At 40.2% G+C, this 24651-nt stretch overlaps 2 protein-coding genes across 4 annotated transcripts in view; both read left to right on the top strand.

Moving 5' to 3' along the window:
* The window catches only part of cpeb4b (cytoplasmic polyadenylation element binding protein 4b), a 40710-nt gene extending 30706 nt beyond the window's left edge, over positions 1–10004 (top strand). For 2 of the 3 annotated variants that reach the window (XM_015961293.3, XM_070555345.1), the window contains exons 5-11: positions 2523–2546; positions 4012–4182; positions 4293–4382; positions 4564–4682; positions 4792–4906; positions 5571–5752; positions 9690–10004. In XM_015961293.3, coding sequence (XP_015816779.1) covers positions 2523–2546; positions 4012–4182; positions 4293–4382; positions 4564–4682; positions 4792–4906; positions 5571–5752; positions 9690–9917 — 929 coding nt within the window. In that variant the 3' untranslated portion in view covers positions 9918–10004. The remainder of the gene's footprint in view (positions 1–2522; positions 2547–4011; positions 4183–4292; positions 4383–4563; positions 4683–4791; positions 4907–5570; positions 5753–9689) is intronic. The other variant, XM_015961294.3, reaches the window with a different exon arrangement.
* A 6147-nt stretch (positions 10005–16151) lies between these two features.
* The window catches only part of nsg2 (neuronal vesicle trafficking associated 2), a 56189-nt gene continuing 47689 nt past the window's right edge, over positions 16152–24651 (top strand). The window contains exons 1-2 of the mRNA XM_054730709.2: positions 16152–16291; positions 16555–16726. Coding sequence (XP_054586684.2) covers positions 16598–16726 — 129 coding nt within the window. The 5' untranslated portion in view covers positions 16152–16291; positions 16555–16597. The remainder of the gene's footprint in view (positions 16292–16554; positions 16727–24651) is intronic.

Genomic DNA, 24651 nt, shown 5'->3' with positions numbered 1-24651 from the left:
CGAGATGGAAGATCTGCTTGGGTTTTTGCATCTACCTCCAACTCGTTTGATGACGGAGCTTTATTTTTAAATATTAATGTAATGTGAGGAGACGTATCTTTTTACAAAATACATATTTTGCTTTTGAGCTGGAGTATATGGTTTACTTTTTTTTTATTGCTTAAAGGGAGACTAGGCAGTTTTGGCTTGCCTTTAGCATCTCCTAGTGTTCCATTAGTGAACCCAAAAGTAATAACTATCTCCTCGCTGTGCATTTGTAACTTTAACACCTTAATCTAACTGCTGAAATGTCTCCTCAGCCTTCATTAGTGTCTACAGGAGTGGTCCAACACTGAATTAAACAAATCAGCTGTGTTCATGATCTAAAACATGCAGGAAACGTGCTGGAAGCAGACTCCAGAACCAGCTCGTCAGCTCCACTTTACTAAGTCTAACAGGGACAGGACCGGTGTTCTGACCATCTGTGCTTCCTCGTCGAATTTTCTTACCAACGTGCATTTCAACAGCTGATTCAGTCTGTCCAGGTTTACTGAAAATTGGTAGCTACTGTTAATTTATTTTATGAAAAAAAGTGGATAGTGTAGGAAGCAGTTTAGTCATTTCGTAAAAATTAACCCCTTAGTTGCTAAAAACATTTGAATATTCTCAGAACAATGACGATTTACCAACTACTTTCACCCATGTCGAGAAAGTGATTCTTAAAAATTGAGATTTGTAAGACGTTAGCTCTTACCATTCTATTTCTCTACCTAATCCTTTATTAGACAAATTAATCCACATAGAACAAATATGCTTTCCCCCAATACTTATAGTTATTTGTTTGAATGTATAATTTTGGAGATTATTATACAACTATGATAAAATTATTATATGTATAATATAAAACTTTTGGATATTAATTTGGGACTCTCAGAATGACTGTAAACAATGGGAGAAGTTTCTTGTTTACAGTATAATAACGGTATTTTAGAAGCCACTTACAAACTAACTGTCAGATAAACATACAGCAAGCAGTAATTTAATAAAACAACTTAAAGAAATCCTTACTGTGACCTTCAACGAGTTGAAAGTAACTAGATACGTGACGAGATTAAATGAAAACTTCCACAGGTAGCACGTCTCGACTTGTAAACAGCCTGTGATGCAATAATCGGCCTGTGCATGCCCTGCGCGTTTCGCCAAAGTAGTGCATTTCGACGGGGAGCACGGATAGTCAGAACACCTGCACTCTGAAGTTGAAAGTGCAATATTCTGGCCACACAGGGCGGTGGGGGTCTGAGTGACCTTTCATTAACTCTTTAAAGGGTGGTTTTACTTACTGGCTCAAGAAAATTATTAAAAAATATGAAAAGGTTGCAGAGTATGGCTTTAAATTTCACTATCTGACCCTGTTCTATGAAATAAAGTCTGTAATTTTTTTATAATTTATATTTTCCACTAAGTCCTTCCCCTGGCCTCTACAGCAAAAATGAATAATTTATTTAAGCCTAGACCCTTGACCAATAGAGTTATGTGTCCACAAGATGGAGCTGTCAGTGAGAATGCGCCCCAGTTCCCAGCATGCACTGCAGGGTGACGCACAGACAGTCAGCTTAGCACACCAACCGAGCATGAATGTTACTCTAACTGCATTGAATTGATGTCAGTCTGCAAACTTCAAGCTAACTGTGGAGGAGGGGGGGAACGAAAAGGGATTTATATTTTTTGTGTTGGAGCGAAAGCATTAGCATAGCGTTCAACCTTACGCTACATCGAATTGTAGTTTCAGCTTGTTGTAGCGTTAGCAGGGGTGTGCTACCAATGCGAGCGCCAGATTCGTCCTGGTTTTAGATGGACAGATTTGGTTAAAAAGGGCGGTATGAGGTGTGGCTTTCAGCTCTTCCAGAAGGGGTAGCAGGAATGGGACCTACAGCCATTAATATTTTAAAATCTCCTCCTCTCCTTGATGATGTCATGCAGTGCACCCCAGCTTTAATTAAGTTTTTCTTCAGCTGCTTGTGAATTTATATTCGCAAAATTACAGTCTGTGTTGAAGTGCAGTTCTGACAGTAGCTTAAAAGTCTAAAAACGTGATTTTAGTCGCTGGAGCTGTTTTAAAATGGCAGCAAATACTCTTTGATATTGGTTTAACTCTAACTACCCGTTAGCTTATCAGTCCTGCAGGGTACAAACTGAGGCTGCCCAGGAAGCCATCTTCTATCGTAACGAGTAATTATTTATACCTCTTACATAGAAAGACACTTTACACATAAAAAATGCAAAGACAAACTGGACCCCCCCCCCCCCCCCCCCCACACACACACACACACACACACACCCGTTACTACATACTGGAGATGATATGAGTGGGAGCAGAGCTGCAGACTGATTATGATTCATCTCTGATTAACCAAATCAGCGGTGGGCGGGCGAGTGTGGAGCATCATTGTCATGAACCACCTGGCGCTTTTATTTGATCGGATTATTATTATGCACCGTTTCTAAACATCCTCACGTTTGATTTGTCTTTATTCCTCATGCAGCCAGGAATTATAGCAGGAGACGAGGTAAAAACGTGGTCGTGAATGTTTGCAGGGAAATTTTGAAATATTTTTCTTTTCATGTATGCATTGCAATGACTGTTTTTTATGTGAAGTGATTTGACATGTTGCATGGTCGTCTAAATGTCATTGAGGTTGTGGAACATGCCTTTTTAAAAATATCCTCATTAGGCTTTGCTTCTTTGCATTGTTCCCCCCTTTGCATACAGTTTGCAGCATTAAATGAGACGATAGGCGTAGCTGAGAGTTAACGAGGCAGTGAGGCTCACAACTTGTTGTATGTCATTTAGTCACACTGCAGCTGAAGCAGACACATGGTGAGGCTGTAAGTTAAGACTAACACGCTTGCATAAATCTTTATAAAGCAGCTCAGAGCAGGGCAGGCTGCTTGAGAGCAGGAATGGGCCAGGGACAGCTTAGCCTCCACCACGCATATGTTCCACAGTGAAACTATTCAGACTTAAGAGTACTACAGTGTTTCACTTCTCAAAAACACTTTTTGTTCACTGCTCACAGGAACTAATTAAGTCTAATACGAATACAATTCTTGACATTCTGAGCATTTAATACTTTTTGTTTCTATATATTTATTTTCTTTATGTGCACTTCTCATACGGCTTCATCTTGCTGCTGCATGGCTGACTTGCTTTGTGTTTCAATCATTTTCCTTCAATTTGTGCTTCTTTTGTGTATTTGTGCAAAATTTGAGGCACTTTGTGGAATGGTTCTGTCACCTGCTACATTTATTTCATGTGGTTGTGTTTCGACAATCATTTGAACGGGGGTTAAATATTGAATTCCTTTGATGTCATCAAAGAAGAACAGTTGATTTTCAGTTTTTAATTAGCATCAAGTCTTAAACCACGGATAGATGAACTATGTCCAAATTCAGAGGAAGGATCCTTGTGAAGACTCGTCCTACCCGGTCCTAACTGTCCCAGTATTTATTCCTGCCTCTACCTCGGCGTATGTCCTGTTGCTTAGCAACTGTGATGGTGATAAACAGAAGTCTGAACTAAACATGGCAGCAGTATGTGAGAAAATATGGTCGTTAACGAGCATTTTTATTATTTGATATGTAAACAAAAAGCCTAATTATTATTAAAGCAACATTTAAACTATAAACCGCTTCATCTGCCATTATAACTTCAACAAAAGTCTCTCGCAATGACTACGGGGGTAGCCACAGCCAGTGAGGAGACACCATACCTGTCCTTGAAGTTGTGGGGAACCGAGGACGTGTTTGAGTGTCCTTTCAATTTGGACGGCTCCGTTGCTTTGCTGTGATGTAATCAGCATTAAAATGCATACTTGGGAGGGTGGTGCAGCCCTAGATTTGCACAACGCCTACAACAAATTAATCCATTCAAGATGGCCGCCACAGCTAATTAACATTAGCAAGCACAAAGATGTGGGTTTTTGCACCTTTAATTCTCTTTCACCTGACCTATTTGTTCTCTCTCTCTTTCAGGCCACTCTTCTCTCTTTCCCATGGAGGATAGTTTTCCCGACGACGAGCGTGGGGATCCGAGTCTCGCCAGCCTGGGCTCCCCGCACTGCTTTCCCCATCAGAACGGAGAGCGTGTGGAACGCTACTCACGCAAGGTCTTCGTTGGCGGACTTCCTCCAGATATAGACGAAGGTACGGCAGTCACCGTAAAAAGATGAGGGCTCAAATCTTTGTTTAATAATACGCTTTGAGCACATTATTTACAAATCCACACCGATTTCATGTTCTGTTTTTAATTTCAGATGAGATTACGGCCAGTTTCCGCCGTTTTGGACACCTGTTTGTGGACTGGCCTCACAAAGCGGAGAGCAAATCTTATTTCCCCCCTAAAGGTAACATAAACAACAGTTTGTTCTTTTGTTGCTGTTTTACGTCTCGAGTCTAAATTGGTGCCTGAAGTGTGTGTTTGTCTGATCCCAGTAATCAGCACACTCAATCCCGGCAGGATTATTTTGTCAATACTTCGTGGCCCGGACAGCCTGAGTGACCGAGTGTGTTTTCATTATTTTGCAGGCTACGCCTTCCTGCTGTTCCAGGATGAAAGCTCCGTGCAGGCTCTGATCGATGCCTGCATCGAGGAGGACGGTAAACTCTATCTCTGCGTTTCCAGCCCCACCATTAAAGACAAGCCGGTCAGTGGGAGGACAGGCTCACGAAAAGCCTCTTGTGTTCAGTTTCAGCACGCGTGGAACGGTTAGTTTACGTGTCGGGCTGAAACGTCTGCGATTTTGTTTGTGACAGGTCCAGATTCGCCCATGGAATCTGAACGACAGCGATTTTGTGATGGATGGGTCTCAGCCTCTGGACCCGAGGAAAACCATCTTTGTGGGAGGAGTCCCTCGTCCGCTCCGTGCAGGTAATCCTACCAGACTCGCCTGCAACGGGTGTGTGTTTGTGATGAAAACACTTGAGTTCTGGTTAACATGAGGGTAGAGTCTGAAGCGTTGTCGTAGTTCTCCCGTATTTTGAGTCATTTATTAAAGGTCATCAGGTGTTTTAGCCTTGCTTTAGCTCTCATGCTTTATTCTATTTTTTTCTTTAACTTGTTAGCTGTAAACAAAATGCCTCTCTCAGCGGCTGCTTTAGGGTAAAGTCCCTGACCTCCGCTGGAATCATAGAACCAACTCATGCTGAGCTGTTTAGAATATTAAAACCTTTTTTTGTTCCTGCAGTGACTAAATGCAGGATGTGTGATTCTTGTTGCCCTCCTGGCTGCCATGTTTAGACCTTGTTATAGTTTTGGTAATGACCAAGGTCAAAAAGCCCAGCGGTTTGTTAAATATTTGATGACCCCACCCCAATCAAGTTAAGAGCGTAGATTTAAAACATAAAAATGTATTTTTAGATCAAATCTTCAACGAATTATCCTAATTTGTTAAATATATTTGAAAAGCACTATGCAAGATAGAAAATAGTATTTATTTCCACTGTAACGGCTTCATTAATGTTTTTATTTACATCCCCTCACCCAAAAAGACCCAATCTTTTATTAAAAATGGAACATTTCCTCTCCTGTTTAGTGGAGCTGGCCATGATCATGGATCGCTTGTACGGTGGAGTTTGCTACGCCGGCATCGACACGGACCCTGAGCTGAAGTACCCCAAGGGAGCGGGGCGGGTCGCTTTCTCTAATCAGCAGAGCTACATTGCTGCTATCAGTGCTCGCTTTGTACAGCTGCAGCACGGCGAGATCGATAAACGGGTGAGTGGAGAGAAAAGAGCAGAGTGTTTTCTTCCTTTCTCCAGACTCCCCCTACACATGCGCACACACACACACACACACACACACACACACACACACACACACACACACACACACACACACACACACACACACACACACACACACACACACACACACACACACCTTACTTCCTGTTCTTTTATCTCGGGCATTCCACTCTTTCTCTGAGTTGTGCTGAAAGTCCGTTTTTTGAATCCTACAGAACTACATACAACTTTGTTTATTAAAAGGCACAATAAACAAAAATGTATTCATATCAACATTGAGATGAAATTGGACGTGACGTTCTTACAAATGAAGCTTCTTTTGAACAGAAAGCTTTAATCTAAAGTTGATATATCTGTGGAACAGAGAAACTCGAAGGTTTGGTTCGTTCACAGGAGCTGAGGTTGGTCAAAAATTTGAAGGAACTTCACTTTTTTTCAATGGCACATTTCTCGCTGAAAATGTGAAGAATCTTATCTTATGCATCACTTTTATTATGTCTAAGCTGCAGATGTGCTGCAGTTATGAGTCACAGAAATGTGTGGAGGAGCAACAAACAGGATTTTTTTAAAAGCCTAAAATCTGCCCATCTGCTCAGGAAGTCAGGATTTTCTTTGTGCGTTACAAATACAGGTGACATCTCTTCATGTTGGTGTTAGAACATTAGAGTTTCTACTTTAATAGTAGCTTATTTTCTGAGCAGATGTCCGTGTTTATATTTAACCCATCTTGCACAGTGTCATTTAAAAGTGAAGACTCACTGAGAAAACGTATAATTCTTGTTTAATAACAATTGGTTTTGCATGCATGTAGAAGGCTAACATGGTCTTCTACTCTTATTTCCTAGCCTGGCAGGCCATCCTTCATATGAAAATATATAGTCTGACCACGAACCTTTGGCACAGTTCACTCATAGGGGCAGAATCTACAGTTGTCTGCCCAACTGTGTCTGCACACAATAGGACAAAGTTATGTTTTAAAAAAAAAATGCATAAATATTTTTACGGGCTCGACACTGGGTTAATGTTTACATCTACCAGCCAGTAGACTGCACTGTTGAGGTAAACAGTCTGCTCAGAACGAGGCTGGCACCGTGGAAAAATGGCCGACTCTGCAAATCAAGCAGCTGCTTCTGAGCCCAGAAGATGTTCCAACGTTAAATACTGTTGTAAAATAAACTTATTAGTAGAAATGAGTCCTTACCCTGTGCGATTGGTCACTGGACCTGGTGCTGGCTGGTCATGTCACGTATTGGCAGTGAACCTGACTAGAGCCCTGCACGGGCCTAAAATCTGAGCCCGTGTCCGGCCCGAGGGGGTGGAGCCCCAGCCCGACCGGATCCGAAAAGTTTTTCAGGATTCTCTGGCCCGACCCGAGCCCAACTTTTTTTTAACCAACTAAATGAAAACAAAGTGCGTCAATCCTGACCAATGTGTTAAAAGACGTGCAGGATCCGATCAATTTGTTTTTCCCTCATTTTCCGTCACGGAGATAACAGCGCACTGGCTCTGGTGGTAATCAAGTTAAATTTGATCTCTTTCCAACAATTTTCACAAGAAAACAAAACAGTCAAAAGCAGGGCTTGTGTTGTGTTGACCGGATAGTTCCTGTATTTGACCGTTTATTTTGACGGAGAAAGAATGGAAAGAATTACCCCGACGCAAGCAGGCGAACTGACATTTTATTCGTTACGCACATCGCAGATGTAGCTAAATCACCCAAGAAAAGATTCCCATCTGAACATCTGAGCTGGACACTGCTCAGCTCAGCTCGCTGTCAGCGCGTACGTACGGTGCACAGCGAGCTGAAGATGTGGAGATTGGCTTGGAGCGCATCGCAGAACCAGAGCGCATGCGGGAAGGTTCCTCCCACTGAAGCGAGTGTTTTCCGAACCCTGTCTCTCAGAGAGACTTGTCAGTTAGAAAATGTTCCCTGATTATGAAACTTTGGCTGATTAGCGCTTGTTCCTGTCTCCAATGTGGCGACACATCCAGGAGCCATCTGAGGAGAATCTCACATCATCTTCAGCTCAGAAAGCGCCTATGATTACGCACAAGCGTGACGCGTCAACCCGGTCTCACAGTAAGACTGGTTTGGAACTGTTCAGGTTTACGCAGACAATCTTTACATAGAATTTACGTACAGATGTAAAATTAATTGAGTAAAGGATAAAGCATTTTATTTAAATATCCATTCATTATTTTACAAGCACAGAGAGGAGGAGGAGCCGCGGGTTGCCGACCCCTGGTATAGCCTATAAAATGACATGTTTTTTCCTGGTCCAGAGAGGACGCAAACTCAATACATCTCTTTTATTGTGAGGTAATAATTTCTCCGAGTTTTGCGGTTGCGGGCGGGAGTAGACATGCACACTGCGGGTGCGGGCGGGAGTGTAACATACACGTTGAGGTTGCGGGTGGTAATGGTCAGAAATTCAGCGGGAGCGGGATGAAGAAAACAGTCCCGCACCGGGCTCTACTGCTACGTTTAAGTGTTTCAATTTTTTTAATGAATTCGATTTAAAATAAAGGCACCTGACCCGTGTCCGAGGTAATTACACAGTCATTGGCCCGGAGCCCGGCCCTCGGGCCGTCGGGCCGGGCCAACCCGAGGGCCTAGGGCTTCAGTGCAGGGCTCTAAACCCGACACCCCGACAGCCTAATGTTGCAACAACAACCTAAACCCACTAGATGTCGTGTTCCATAATCAACCTTTAATAAATTAACGTGCCTTGTGATTTTTATCTTGAGAGGCGCTGTATAAAAGATCATTTTCTTTTCTTTCTATCTTTAAATGAAAAAAAAAATTGTCTGAAGTTAATGTCAAAACCGTTCCTGAGCCAACTTCATCTCGTTGTATTTCTCGGTCGCAGCTCTTATGTTAAGCCTGCCCGACAAACATAGAGTGCTGTGATTGGCCAGACACAAAACTGTTCAAGCCAATGGTAGATCTGCTGAAGGTACGATGGAGCAAAATCTTTTTGCTGCCTCTATTTCCTGCACCAGCAGCCAAAACTGTTAGCATTAACAACTCCACAAAATGGCAGAACTTGTTCAGGCTTATGTTATTTGTGGAGATAAAACATCATTACATTTTTCCCCCCCAAGTAGCAAGAATAAACGGAAGCAGCGGAAGAGTTACGTTGCTGTTAACCAATCAGAGGCGAGACATCTGAATATCAGGAAATGAGTAAAATTCTGTTGTTTTCCACCCCCTACTCCTCCGACTAACTTCTGCCTCCTGAAACAGGAGTGCCAGAGCTTTTTGCCTCCGAAAACGACTCGCAATACATTTATTTGTGCCAGAGACCACAGTAAATGTATAGAAATATTGAGTTTATGCCCACTTTAAAATAATTCATTAGGTTTATTTGTGCTCTTTCCTAAAGTGGCATCTAGGAATCTCAGCCAGCCTGCACTTTTAACCTCTGTTATCCAAATGGCTTAGTGGAGATGACTCGAGCAGGTGGAATATGTAGTGCAGAATAGAAAAGGCTGGGATGACAGTGCGACACACACCCTTTTGCATAATTGGTGTCTTTGTCTTGGTGATATTCACGTGCTCATAGCACCACAGTGCCGAGTTGCTGAGCCTTGGAAACAGGAAGCAAGATGTGTTTAAAAGTAGGAAGTTTGAAGAATTCCTACAATTTCAGTTTCAGCTGAATTGGCACCACAAGCTTTGAAATAGTTGTCTCCAGTGCTGCTTTTAAAACAGTCAGAAGCATTAGTTGTCAAACTATGGTCAGGATGACCGTGCTTTACTTTCTAGGCAGGGTTTGAAATTATGTCCATCTGATCTTGTCCACATATAGAGGTCTGGGGATCGTGCCCGAGCAAACACCTGAACCAGGTGGCAGAGCATCAACTAAGCTGTTATATATTTGTGTTTATTCCTCTTCTGTCTGCAGGTGGAAGTGAAGCCATACGTGCTCGATGACCAGCTGTGTGACGAGTGCCAGGGAACTCGCTGCGGCGGGAAGTTCGCCCCGTTCTTCTGCGCCAACGTCACCTGTCTGCAGTACTACTGCGAGTACTGCTGGGCGGCCATCCACTCGCGTGCCGGCCGAGAGTTTCACAAGCCTCTGGTGAAGGAGGGCGGCGACCGTCCCCGTCACATCTCCTTCCGCTGGAACTGAGCGCAGCGTCTGAGAGGGAGAGGCAACAGAGGGAGAGGTAGTGCAGGAGTCGCAAATCATTGTAAAAAATAAATGCACTTTTCTGTTGCTGGTTCCTTTTTTTGCTCTAATTTCACCTTAACATTGTTTTCTCTTTTTATTTAAAGTTAATATATATCAATATTTTGAAGATAGAAATTTAGAGAGAAAAAAAAAACTGGAGGTGTATCCAAAAATGTCCATCTTGGAAGAAAAGATGTGTAACATAATTTTATTTTTCTTCTGATTTTGGAAGTGTTTTTAGTTCTCAAGAAGCATATATATTTAAGATATAGGAAGGTTTGATGTGTGATATGGTACTCTGCTTTTCAATTGGCTTATTTTTCTAAAAAGTCTATTTTCCTTTGATGCGAGAGGCCCTCGGAAGCTTTTCATGTGACATTCAGCTGTCATATACTGTAGCAGAGCTGTCACCTTTTGTCCTTTTGTACAGAAAAATCTTCACAGTTATTGGCTGTTTATTTCTGAGAGGTGGGATCAGGCCTGCCAATGCGGCAGGAGGGCAGGGCAAGCCCGACTAAAAAGGTGTGGCTAAAGAAGAGTGCACTTATTTCCAGTCTTTAAGAGCGAAGACACCGCACACGAGACCCTTTGTAGTTAACCAAAGCCGAATCCTAATTACTGCTGAAGAACAGGAAAAAGGGCCCGCTGCAGAAACAAGATGGATTCCTCCTCTCCCAAAACACACACACACATGTTCATGCTACTTGAAAGGAAAAAAGAAACAAATTCTCAAGAAAATTCTTTTGCAAGATTTGGGTTTAGATCTCCGTTGTGACATGCAAAAACTAATACCTCAAACTCAGCTGCTAACGTGCCGAATAGTGGGAGAAAACGAAAGAGCCCATGACATGACACTCTCCGGTGTTCTCCTTTCCTTAGAAGTCTAATCAGAGGGAAGTGATGCGACACACAGGAAGTGATGTAACTGGCACAGTTTTGTACTCACTTGCTTCATCACCTCTTTATTTTTGTAATCAAACCCAGGGTTGTGCTAGCGTCAGAGTGAAGCATCAAACAGTATAGTGTATTACGGGAGTGTATGGCTTAGAGAGGTTACGGGAGCAACAGGTAGATATATTAAATGCAGCCCACTTCCCTTTCCCTTATGTCTGCTGGTGGCCGCTGATGCTAGGCTAACAGCTAACAGAGGGCGGGGCCTCATTCTTAGATCACAACCTGCTCACAGCAGACATCGGATCCAGGTCTTTCAGCACATGAAGTGAAGGTAACTCCTCAAGTGAAGGCGGGGCGACGCGTTGCCTGCGTTGCAGTTTTCTTAGCAGGGCCAGCACCTGAGAAGGACGCGTCTGTTAGTTTTATTTCAGTGCATTTTGTGCAATTCTCCCAAGTCCTTAATGACAAAGTGCTACTTTGCCTCTGCGAGCGAGCAACATTTAACGAAAGAAGCGATTAAAAAGACGTTGATCTGCATTGCGAAATCGTCGGCACACATTCAAGTCGTGGGGGAGTCTGACCCTTCCGACGACCGCTCCATCGTTTTCTCCGCTGCCAAGTCAGTCCAACTCAGCATCCAGTGTTTTTAAAGCATAAATGAAGATAGTCTCCGCAGCGCTCCACTACTGCACAGCCGTGACCCACACGCAGTCTGAAGGTTCGTTCAGCTTACGGGAACCAAAGATGGTTGCGCAGTAGTCGGTCACGCCGCAACTCATTTCTTGATTTTTTTAATAAATATTTTTCTTATTTTTTTGAAGGATGTTTGTCGTAAATATTTTCATAAATTTACCACTTCTATCTGGTTTTAACCGTCAAGCCCTGGTGGACTCAACAAACCAAAGATTGGCCTTGAACACGACACGTACAGTACGTTTATGACGGAACACCCATGGAAACCCCAACAGGGCTTGCAGGCCTCACGTTCTCTTATCGCACAGATGAAAACATTTCTGTTTTATTTTTCTCTCAAAAAGCTCCTGCAAGTTTGGGAAATTGAACCTAAAGTGCACATTCCCTCTGCAAAGGGAAAAAAATCCTCCTCATATTTGTTTTAATACTTCACTCAGCGGCGACCTTTTTCGCCGCGCATTTAAACGTCAGGGAGTTTAGTACAGAAACTTGATTAAAGAAACACACACACTAGTGAGAATCCTCATGTCGGCGCCGCGTCGTTGCACCAGTTTTGCGGGTGTGGTGGGTGAGCGTTTTAGAAGTTCAAACACTTTGTGAAGAATTTGCTGTTAAACGAGATGAAAAAAAAAAGATTATTTTATACATGGCCTGCTGATTTTTTGGTACAGTGTTTTCTAGCTAAATTATTTTGTCATGCACATGTAAACCTTTATTATGCACTACTTTTTCTAAATATTTTTTTCTTCCTTTTTCCAACAGTCATTTTAGGCACATTTTTCACAAATGGGGAAACTCCTTTTTGCAATACCTCAATTTTTCACATTGTGAAAGGTAGCTTTTGTACTTTTGTTACTGAGAGATCTGCATATATGGAGATGTTCATTTTAAGAAAAAAAAAACGGAAAAAAGTAGAGTGCTTTCAAAATTGATTATTATAGTTATTATTATTATTTTCAATTATGCTTTTTATACATTTCCGTGCTGAGGAATCTTTACAACTTTACAAAGTGCGCAGTTTGTGTTGATGCGACTTCAGATGTGCAGAGGAGAGACCAAAGCGTAAAAACGCTGCATTGGTCTTAGCTTTTCATACACTAGATGTTTCCCGCAACAACAGCATGGCGAAAAAAACAAAACACTTAAAACAGATGAAAAAGAAAGAATAAAATAAAAACTGATGTAAATGTCTCTAAACCGGTTGGAAATAGTAACTTCCGTCTTGGTTTCCTCTCCATAGATGGAGCATAACTTATTACGAGGAGAATGCAAAATCTGGTTCACGCTTAACGCTGAATCTCGTATCACAAAAATGGATGTTTGGTGTTTAGATATTTTAATATTTGAAAAAAGAATTTATATATATAATATAAATATATATATGAATATATTCTTGAACTTGCCAACTAGCACCTATTGTAATCCTTAGCATGCATGACAAAAAAGAGAAAACGACAAGTACATGAATTAGCTATTAAAACTAATCGTTGTGGTGTGCACCAATGTTTCTCAACTATTACATTAAGGACCCCCCACCCCCATCAGATCTACTCTGCAAAAAAAAAATTGTTGAATTTACTTAACAGCTATGTCAACTGGTTCCACTAAACCTATTTGGTTGAATATAAAGAGTAATATATATTTACTTTTAACATACCATTGTTTATTACTCTTCAAATTTTGTGGAACTTAACATAACTTGTTAAGTAAATTCAACATTTTCTTTTTTTTTACAGTGTAATCTCACCTCAGCTCCTTCCCTTCTACCCCTCCTCTCGTGTTAACCCCGCCCACCCCGTTCACAGACCTCTGCAGGAAGGCAGAGATGATTAAAACTTTAGCTGCGGCAGTGCAGGACTCGGAGCGAAACACTGTTTAATAAAAGACTTGAGGAAAAGTCGTCCCCGCTGTCCGTCGAGGCGATCGTACTCAGACCTATCTGGAGGAAAAGGGGAGCTTAAAAGACTTGAATGTGGTAAAATGTTGCAAGTTAACTTCAAGTTGTTGTGTGCAATACTTCTTTTGAACCTTTTTCCAGATAAAAAAAGACTCTTTGCAATGTAATTCTTTAATGCCATTTTTAATTGCAGACATTGAATTAAAGAAGATGTTAATATGTTTTTCACAGTAATTTTCTACTGTTATTGTAATCCTTTTCATGCTGGTGTTTGTAAAAAAAGAAAAGAAAGAAAAGAAAGAAATCAAACTATTTGTACTAATATCAATAACTGAAGTTATTTTTAAAACATTATAAAAAGGTTTTGTGCTCATTTGCTTACTTTGGTTCATTTTAAGCTACTGTGATTGATTGCATTGTAATTATTAGGTCAACAATGTATTTAGCTGTTTATTGGTATATTTTTAATTGGAATGTATAATTGATTTTTATAATTTTGATCAGATTTTTGTTATATTTTTGAGGTGAAGCTTTTAATATGTTAAAGTGTCTAGTTTTTACTAATTGCTATATTGTGCTCCACAATATATGGTTCACATTTTCTGAAGGAAAATAAATATTTAAATATTTGTCTGTTAATGTTACTTAATGGCAAGATTTCAATAGTTTTTAACTGTGTATGGGAAGGTTGTTGTATTTATTAATAGCATTTTTTACTTAAGATATCACCTTAATTTTTATTGTCATTTCACTTTATAAGTTCCTATTTTTGTATTTTCCTTTCTTAAGTTATGTACGGATACGGATATGTTCATATTTCTTGGAGTTGGTCTGTAGAAGTGCTAGTGAAACAACAAAAAGAAAAATCTAATGTTATTTAATTGTTTGCAGCCAACTATTTATAACAGTATGCATACTTTTTAAATATTTGTAATGTGAAATGTTGAATGAAATAAATCTTAACTGTGATGAAAAGTGAGGTTGTGGTCTGCTTATTTGATTTTTTTTAGCGGCTGCAATTATTGTTTTTTTCCAGGGGCATGTCCAGGGAGTGCCTTGGGGTAGCACATGCCACCCTTGGAATCTGATTGGCCACCCAACTGAATTGAATAAACTTTACATTGTCCACAAAAGGCTTGAGGTAAAAAATAAATAATGAAAAAAGCAAAACTATCGCTGCCCCACCTGGGCCACCCCATTTTAAAAGATCTGGACACGGCACAGTTTTAGTCCAGCTTTTGCTTCATTTTTCTGTGTGTTCTGCAATTAAAGGTTCCTGCAGAAACGGGCTGGATAAGATCCGTATAATTTCATCTGTCACACCCACTTTGTTTGCCTCATGCCTTGTTTCAGTGAAGAAAGGGGGGATTTTCAGGTGTAGTCATCTGATTTGTCTCGATGCAACGTCTCTACACAGTTAAGCATTTTCAAATTCTCCTTTTACTAGAAAATGTTGATCCCAAACATCTAACTCTGCCCTAAATGTTATTTCAATGGCAATGTTGATTTATTATGCTTAAAATGACAAAAACTGCTGAAATTTTGACAAAATTATTAATGGTAGGATTCATTTTTACCAGACTTTTATGGTCTTTGTTATATTTTTTCCATTGAAAGTTTAAAAAGACAGGGCTCTGTGTGAGCTTCGGGCTAACACACAGTTTGTGCATCACTTTTTAATAGAGTAGAAGTGGCTGGGGAAGTTAATGATAGTCACCATCTTGTTACAATATTTGTTTAGGCTCAGGCACCCTTAAGCAAGGCACAGGATCTTCAGTTGATCTCCTGGTGCTGTAACTATGGCCACCAGCTGCTTTGGGTGTGTTCTCTTTCTCCAGTGTGCTCTAAGGTTTGCACAATTTCAAATGGGCTAATTACAGAAAATTCATGTGTAAAAAAAACAAACAGCAAAAAAAACAAACAAAAAAAAACACCCTGGTCTTAAATATATTTCTTGCAACAACAAAAAACACACTCATTTATGAATCAAATTATTGTTATTATTGCATTAAAATGCAATGGCCCTGCTAATCCATTTACATTCTACTCAATGTAATTTTATTACAATTGCATCCAATTTATTGAATCTGGACCTGAGTTAATTTGGTTTGGTTCCTTTATTGTAGTGCTTAGAGACGAGTTATCGTGAATATAAAAAAATAAAACGCCTATTTCATAATAAAATTGCATTTTATACATTTAACAGATTAATTCTCCTGATGGAAATCGGTTTGTCGGACCTGTACGTCACTAGTGCTACCACTGAAGGGCGCTGCAGGACAAAAACAAACTTGATTTGTGTTGCGTTTATGTGCTGCGGGAAATAACTTGTACCAAATGCCCAGTTTCGTCAGAATTTCATTTTAAACCGTCCATCGTGGTCAGAATCTTTCACAACCCTCGGGGTTTCAAACACTGTAAAAGATATTTTAAACTTTATCACATTTAAATGTTTTTTGTCTGTTCATGTTAAATTTACGTATTATTACGATAAAATTTAAAAGACGCGAATGTAGCCTTTTCCTGTAGAAGATGGATTTACGAGGAGCAACAAACGCACCACCAAATCCACTTTAGCCAAACAAACCAGACGAGCCAAAACATCCCCCCTAGCGGCAGCTCCAGCGGCTGGGTGTAGCATCACGGAGACGAGCTAGAGGCTGAGGTCGGATTAAAGGGGGTTGGGCTGCCTCGCTGTTCGGAACGCTGTCGTCAGACATCCAGGTTGTCTCCGGCGTAGCAGCGTTTGTTTCCCCGCAGCAGCAGCACCAGCAGCAGCCTCCTCCATCCTCACCTGCTCCGCACTCTGCCGCAGCACGGAGGAAGGGACAGACTAGCACGCGCCGCTGTAAGTAGCAGCATCCCCGTTCTCTCCCACCGCTTTAGGAACACTTTCGGCTTTTTTCTGCATAAACGTGTTTCCCCTTCATGTTTCATGTAATTTGAAACTCGATAAATGATCATTTAAATTTCCATTTCTTTTTTTTCTATCAGGTAAATTCATTTAATTGTTTTAAATGAGGAAAGAAAGGTGCTTTAAAAGTTAAACCCAGCTTCCTTTGACCTGAATTAATGAAGGTGCATCTATTTGTCATCCCGTCCTCTCGTCAGGAGCAGTCGTGAGGGGAAATAAAGCATTAAAACAAGGTTGAAGATGGTCAAACTGGGAAGTAACCTTCAGGAGAAAGGGGCCAAACCCGTGAGTGTGGAGGACGGCTTCCAGAATGTGCCCCTCATCACTCCTCTGGATGTTGGCAGCCTCCAGAGCCAAGCACCTGACAAGGTGTGTGTGTGTGTGTGTGTCTATCAGAACGAGCCCTCACTACATGTTTGTGCATCTGTCAGATTCCCCCCCCCCCCCCCCCAAATCTCCCTCTGCTGCCATTAAGTCGATGTTGTTTATCCATACCATCCTTAAGCCTTTTTAGCAGACCCCCCTCCCACACACACACACACACATACACAATATTTCATTTATTCACACATTCATTCATCTCACTGTCTCCCAACTGTCTCTTTTGTTTTCTGGCTGAGATTAGGAGACAGATTTGGTGCCAGACAGCCTGTCATTTGTCATTTTAACATCCCATAGTAATTTCACTTGCTGCTCATTAATCCAGCTACCATGGCGGCGGAGCAGAGTCGATTGGTGTATCCGTGAGGTTGGGACAGAGAGCTGCACTGATTGCACATTATGAAAATGAATGAAATGAGGCACTAGGAGAGCTCATTATGGCTTCCAGCACATTTGAGGGCTTTATGCAGAAAATGCTTTGCAACATGCTGCCTGTTTTTGGGGCAAATGTTAAAAGTTTTCCCACTTTGTTCTTTCTGATAGCCTCTGCTTTCCTTTTGGAGTATTTTAATAAGAACTGCAAAATGAAAATAGATCATTTGCAAATCTTATGTTTATTTTAAAGTTAAAAGCTTTTGAGAAACTTGCCTTGCTGCAGCTAGTTCACTAAAAACAAAGAACTAACAAGGTTGTGTGCATAATACAGCTTTAATGGGATGGAAAACAATTATTCGATTTATTTTCTGAAGAGTGAAGTGATTAAAAAAGTTGATGGAATAAACACTATTTTCACATTTTAAACAAAACAGTAATTATCTCATGTAAACGATGTTGATTGTATTAGTGGTGTAAAGTCATGACCTTCATTGTGCACTGATGTGCTTCGCTGCTGAGTGTGAGCGATGCTAGGATGAGAGTAAGCTTCTCCATATCCGCGGCTAAACTGGCTCCTTAATTCATGTTGGGAGTCTTTGGTTCAAGGGAAGGAATTCAGGTATCTTGGTGCCTTGTTTGCATGTGATGGTAGGATGAAGATACACGTGGACCGATGGATCCGGTCTTTGTCTTCAGTAATGAGGTCAGTGCTTTGTTGTCGTGATGAAGAGGAGCTGCACTGTCTATATGGCAGGATCATCATACCTGTTTTTGACCAGCTCCACTTCTTCTGATAATCTGGAAGTTGAGCATGATTACTGTAATGCCTCTAAAGATAATCTTATCAGATAATCTTACCGTGTGAGGTGTGTTAAGAGTTCTTTGGTCCACTCTGAAGGACTGCTCCAATCATAAATCTGGGATTTCAAACATGTTAGCTCATCTTGGTCTAATCTTCGAGGACAAACAAAGGTGCTGCCTTTTGAATGGGACGTCTGGCCAATCAGAAAGCAAGGTTACGGAAGTGTGCTGAAATCTCCTCCTACGCCATGTTTGTTTACTTTAAAGTCACATTTGATCTTGTAAGAATTCCCACCCGAGCAAGGAATGTCTGGGAGTTAAAGCTTTTCTTGTGTGGTGTGCATACACACTGTAGGACCAAAACCGGCATATCTGTGATTCTGTTATCACCACATGTGTGGTCTCTCATGCTTAGAAAGTCTGCTGCCTACGTAAAAATCGTGTTGTGTGAACTGAGCTCTAGAGGTCAAGTGTTGGATTTTAGACCAGGGTGGCTGCTCCTCCTCAGCTGTCAGCTGAGGGTAAATTCAGCAACAACAGTAAGTCCATGTAAACAAAAACTGTTTCCTAATCAAAACTTTGGAAATTAACATCAACTGGAGATGATCTGGGAGCAAATCCTGACATCTTGTCATTTTGTTGCTTCACAAACTCAGAATAAAACCACAAAAGAACGTCTAAAAGGTACAAATGCATCTTAAGATTTTCATTGTGTTTGTTGCAAATTTAAAGCTACTGCGGGTATTTTCCCTGGTGATTGGGAGCAGTATATACCTAAATCCTTACAAGCAATAGGTATTTTTGTGTTAGAGTGAGACCTTACCAACAGATGGCCATTAGGGTCAAAAATCACTGGGAGGGCAATTCTCAAAAGAGTACTTTGTCAGATCGTTCAACGTCCAGCAGAATGACGAGCACATCAGACTCCCTTTCATCACTGGCAACTAGTGAAGAGGTAAATGTGTAAAAAAACATTGTGTGTAAATGGTGAAAGTTTTGTACCTGTTTGTTACAAATACGTTTTGTCCTCATGGGCTTCCGTGTCTAATATGGCGTCACCCACAGACTTAGACCCGCTCCCATGTGTTCTAGACCTGATTTTTATGGTTATATGTTACAAAGCCGTCAATATTTATCTACAACTGGGCATATTTGAATTCATTTTCAACATTTGAATGGATATTTCCAGAGATTAATGGTAAAAACTACACATCTTTAAGCATAAAGGGCCCCCATTTGGCTTTTAAAAAGCTTTTCCTTAGCTATTATTCTATTTAGATTTCTCATCTTATTTTGTCAGTTAGAATCAACCTCAAACGCGCGTCTTCCTGCAGGTCCTGCAGACAGAAATCACGGCTCTGTTTGAACCCACATTCTGCTGAGGGAGGCAGCGCCGCTTTCCATTTCTTCTTCCTGCTAAATGATTTATCCTTCGTTGCACTCACTGACACACACACAATGTGTGTACTATTTAGTTATGTTTATACTCGGTGTGTGTTTGAGAGTGACTGGCATATCGATGATGTCAGCAGCCACCCCTTTATGACATGTCATACGTGGGGTCATCAGTCATTTCACACTGATTAAATCAGTCCCAACTGAATAAAGAAAACCACCACACCCTGCATCCAAAGCAGCTACTGCTGGGTAGAGAACACACACACACACACACACACACACACACACACACACACACACACACACACACACACACACACACACACACACACACACACACACACACGTTTCTCCTGTGTTGTGGGACACAAAGACTGCTTTTGCTCGCTGCTTTCAGGTAAACTTGCTGAAGGTTGACGCAGATTTCTTGTGTCGTTTCTCTGAGCTCAGAGCTGAGGAGCTGCAGGTCCGGCTGCTGCACGCAGATGCAAACAGGTCCATTTGTTCTTGAATGGGACACTTTGGGATTCGGAAAGGTCAACTCGCCTCTAAATCTGTGGCTTTGTTAGGAGCTTTGGGGGCAAGAATTTGTGTCCTTGGCAGGTGAGGCATAAATTCAACACGGTCCAAGAAGAAACTGAGTAAAGCTCTAAAAACAAAGCTTAAATTATCCTCTTGGCCCTCCTGCCATTACCCAACACACCAGAATTTCCCCACTGGACCAAAAACAAAAAAGGATATTTCTGTTTTTATTCTGATCTAATCTAAATAAGATGGCAATTGGTGAAACCAGCCCGTGACTTTGTGCAAGGTCTAAACTTTTTATGTCCTGAAACCAAACCTGTAGCAGAACAGTTCTTTGTTTCACGTCACAAAAACCACAATAAACAATAGATAAGGATCTAATTGTATATATTTAAATGAGCAAACAGGAAGTAGCTTCAAATCCCACAGGCAGTGTCTGATGTGTCCCAAATGCCACAAGTTTAATGGAGGCCTGAACAGGTAGGCATATCAAAATAAAAGCCGCTTTATACCAGCACCTGCTGTCTGCAAACACAACACAACTTTTTAAAGGCACAGAACCAAAGCTACCAGCTACCACCACGGCTTGTTCAATTGATCCTGTTTCATATAATTCAATTTCAAATAATATACAACTCTTTGACGACTTGATTATTATTATTATCCTGAGCTACTACAGCAATCAATTGCCCTCTGGGATTAATAAAGTATTTTTGAATTGAATTGAATTGAATATGCAAATTAGTCCACACCTCCTTCCAAAGTTTTCTCACATTGCTCATACTTCCTGACGTTTGTATAGATTTAAATTCCAATAGGGTTTGCAATGGGATCACACCTGATTATGCGTTGCACTCTGGAATGTGCGCAGACATATCGATGGCCTTACGAGTGTAAACAAACCGTGAAAACAAACGGTACTGTCGCAGAGAAGAAGCAGATTTGGGGGAAAGGAAGTTTTATACAACATGTTAAAATCCCAAAGAGGATGCGTAATTTACAGGGATACGTTAAATAGAGAAAGTAGGGACCCGTATGTGGACAAAATCAGCATTATAAATGGTTTTGATCCATATGAAAGACTGGAGCATTGACTGGAGCATTGATGACAACTTGTTGCTGCTGCTGCAGCTCTGCATAACGGACATTTTCGGCTTTCTTGTTTGTGGTGTGAGCAGATGTAAATGTCCAGATGAGAGGTGAAGGGAAAATTGTCATCCTGGAAGTGTAGCAGAAGTTTTGTTGTTTTTCATTTGTGTGTGTAGCCTTTGTGTGTGTTTCATGTGAATGTCACGGTTGAAGGAAAGAAACAATGTATTAAAAACGTACACCATCTGTAACTTACCAGAATGAAAATACTCCGGAAAGTGATGTTTGGTCACCTTACAGCTGCGATCCAAGCGAGCCGACGAGACTTTGTTATGTTGGATACTTGGTCTCCGTGGTTATGCCTCGAAGCAGAAAAACGATTAAACATTTTCCTATTTTCCATCTTTGTCCCATGACAATCACGTGTTGCACCTCACAACAGCAACGACTTACCACGATTGCGTAATGTAACCGATCAAATGAATAATAAGTTAAATGAAGCCACAAAAAGGAATCTGAGCGCATTGCTGTCTGGAGTAACAAATAAGTAGGGCTGCAACTAACAATTATTTTCATAATCGATTAATCTGTCGATTATTTTTTCGATTAATCGATTAATCGGTTTGTTATTGTTTAGCTATTTAACCTATACAAGTGATGAATACATTTCAGTTAAGAAAAAGAAAAACATAAGAGAATTGTGCAGTTGACTGCAATCTATTTTATTGCACATGAACACAGTCAGCGGTGTAAAATGAGCTAAACAGTGCAAAATATCAGTCCAGAATAATTTTTTGGCATCAAAATATAAGAGGTAAATTCCATAAAAAATTATGTAGAATCTAGAATAGAGTTTGTAAGTGGTATGCATTGCTGGGGGGGGTGAGCGTCTTGTTCTCCATGTAGTTGTTCATCGTTGCTTGTTTTTTTCTGCATAAGAAACACAAATCGACTGACATAAGTACACATATAAAATAAAGCAGCACACACACTACAACACTAAATCAATATTATATTATTTGAATTAATTAACAATATACAGTGATAATTTATTTTGATAAAAATGCGTTGTGAGGCGTTTTACAGCGTTGGATAGTAAAACAGCCTTTTAATAGTAAAAAAAAAAGACTTTTTCTGAATTTCTCCTGTATTTAAAAATTGAAAGCGTACAACTATGCCGCGTTATATACACCTGGACACAGCTCGTCTGTATATTTTTCTCCGCGGAGTTGTCCTTTTTTGAATGAGGAACATAGTTATGGGTTTGTGCCGTTTTTCTCTTAACGAGAACATTCTTATAAACAGACGTGCTAAATTTGGCATGCGCATGATACACAACACGGAGGAGATTCACGATTGTGTAACCCTGGTTAACATAGCTCCCAATAAATAAAAGCCTGTTAATAGAAACAGTCAAAAGAAATATATTACAGGTTACAAATAGTCAATAAATGGATCTTAATGGTTAAAACGACTCATTAAAAACATCAGTAGTTTTATATTTATTTTATTTGTGTTTAAAAACATGTTAAAAGGTTAAGAACTTGCAAATTCATGGGTTTTTATGTTAATTCAGAGGGAAAAAAAGCAAAAATATATGTTCAGACTCTTAATTTGAAGGGCACGTTGCAGCGTGACTCATGATCCGCTACAGCCAACCGGGTAGTTCTTTCACTTTAGCGCTGCGGAGGAAGAGATGCAGACAGTCCTTGCGGAGCTGCTGCGTAAATGAGAAAAAAATATATATTAAATACCAACCTAGAAGTCCACATAAAGCCATTTTGAGACTTTTGAGAAGGTATTTCTGTTTCCTGACCGGCTGTGCCTTGGTGATGTTGTGAACATAACTGAACGGGACTTGGTGAGTTCAGTAACTGTATTTTATTTGATAAAAGAAATATTTTGTTGTATTATATTGCTAATTTCATGTAAATGGAAAGCCAAGGTAGCAGATTTCTGTTGTTTAATGTTATAATGGTTGATTTCAGCATTGAATTTGTGCTTACTCGACACACAGGCGGTAGTTCATAGGCCGTTGATGTGTTTTCAGGGCGCCATGTTGGCACCACCTCGTTGAGGACTAAATGAGCTAAAAAAAAAAACAGACTTTTACTGTTACCTAAGGGCTATCTGTGTGTTATTTTTAAATGTTTATGCACCTTATTCTATCGTTATGATAGGCCATTAAGGTTTGGACCGGGAAATGCTGAGCTAGAACCGGAGTTGGATTTCCTAAGCGTGAAACAAGATGGCGAGCCGCCCTCGGACCCCTTGAACTGTGCCTTGCAGAAGGAGAAAAACTCCCCCTGCTGGACGTTGCGTTCTTTCACTGGAATCTGGTAGGATTTATCCATACACCTCTGCAGAAGAACACTGGACTCACAAAGCACGGGATAACCATTCAGAATAATTCTGGGATTTATGGTTAAAGGAGAAATACAATTTTTTTTTGTTTTGTTTTTTTGTTTAAAGGGTTTGTTCAGCCTTTTGCTGAATTGTTTTAAGTTTTTACATTTATGCTGTTTATTTATTTTTTTTTTTTTGGTCAACCATACATTTCAATGCTATAATGGTATTAATGAAAATGTAAATTTTGTGGGTGAAACCAAATAGGAAATGATTGAAATTTAAAGGTGAACTAAACCAAAATTAAATTAAATTTTGGAATTAAAGAACTAAACTAGATTTAAAATAACACAGTGTTAACTTAAATAGATTAAAGAACAAACTTGAACTTAGAACTTGAAATTAATAAAACAACAACCTAGGTTGACAATAGCATCCTTTTAAAGCCAAATTAAAGGTTTTGAGACAAATAGGATAAACGGGAACTACTGGACAAAAAGGGTGTTAATTGTTTTATGTGTATTGTGAATTGTATGTCAAGTTTGTTCGGGATAACCATTCAGAATAATTCTGGGATTTATGGTTAAAGGAGAAATACAATTTATGGTTAAAGGAGAAATACAATTTTTTTTTAAGTTTATTTAGTCCTCAACGAGGTGGTGCCAACATGGCGCCCTGAAAACACATCAACGGCCTATGAACTACCGCCTGTGTGTCGAGTAAGCACAAATTCAATGCTGAAATCAACCATTATAACATTAAACAACAGAAATCTGCTTCCTTGGCTTTCCATTTACATGAAATTAGCAATATAATACAACAAAATATTTCTTTTATCAAATAAAATACAGTTACTGAACTCACCAAGTCCCGTTCAGTTATGTTCACAACATCACCAAGGCACAGCCGGTCAGGAAACAGAAATACCTTCTCAAAAGTCTCAAAATGGCTTTATGTGGACTTCTAGGTTGGTATTTAATATATTTTTTTTTCTCATTTACGCAGCAGCTCCGCAAGGACTGTCTGCATCTCTTCCTCCGCAGCGCTAAAGTGAAAGAACTACCCGGTTGGCTGTAGCGGATCATGAGTCACGCTGCAACGTGCCCTTCAAATTAAGAGTCTGAACATATATTTTTGCTTTTTTTCCCTCTGAATTAACATAAAAACCCATGAATTTGCAAGTTCTTAACCTTTTAACATGTTTTTAAACACAAATAAAATAAATATAAAACTACTGATGTTTTTAATGAGTCGTTTTAACCATTAAGATCCATTTATTGACTATTTGTAACCTGTAATATATTTCTTTTGACTGTTTCTATTAACAGGCTTTTATTTATTGGGAGCTATGTTAACCAGGGTTACAATTGCATCTAGTC

This window comes from Nothobranchius furzeri, chromosome 10 (assembly GCF_043380555.1).
Source record: "Nothobranchius furzeri strain GRZ-AD chromosome 10, NfurGRZ-RIMD1, whole genome shotgun sequence".
Lineage (NCBI taxonomy): Eukaryota > Metazoa > Chordata > Actinopteri > Cyprinodontiformes > Nothobranchiidae > Nothobranchius > Nothobranchius furzeri.
This window is presented reverse-complemented; position numbering and strand designations above follow the sequence as displayed.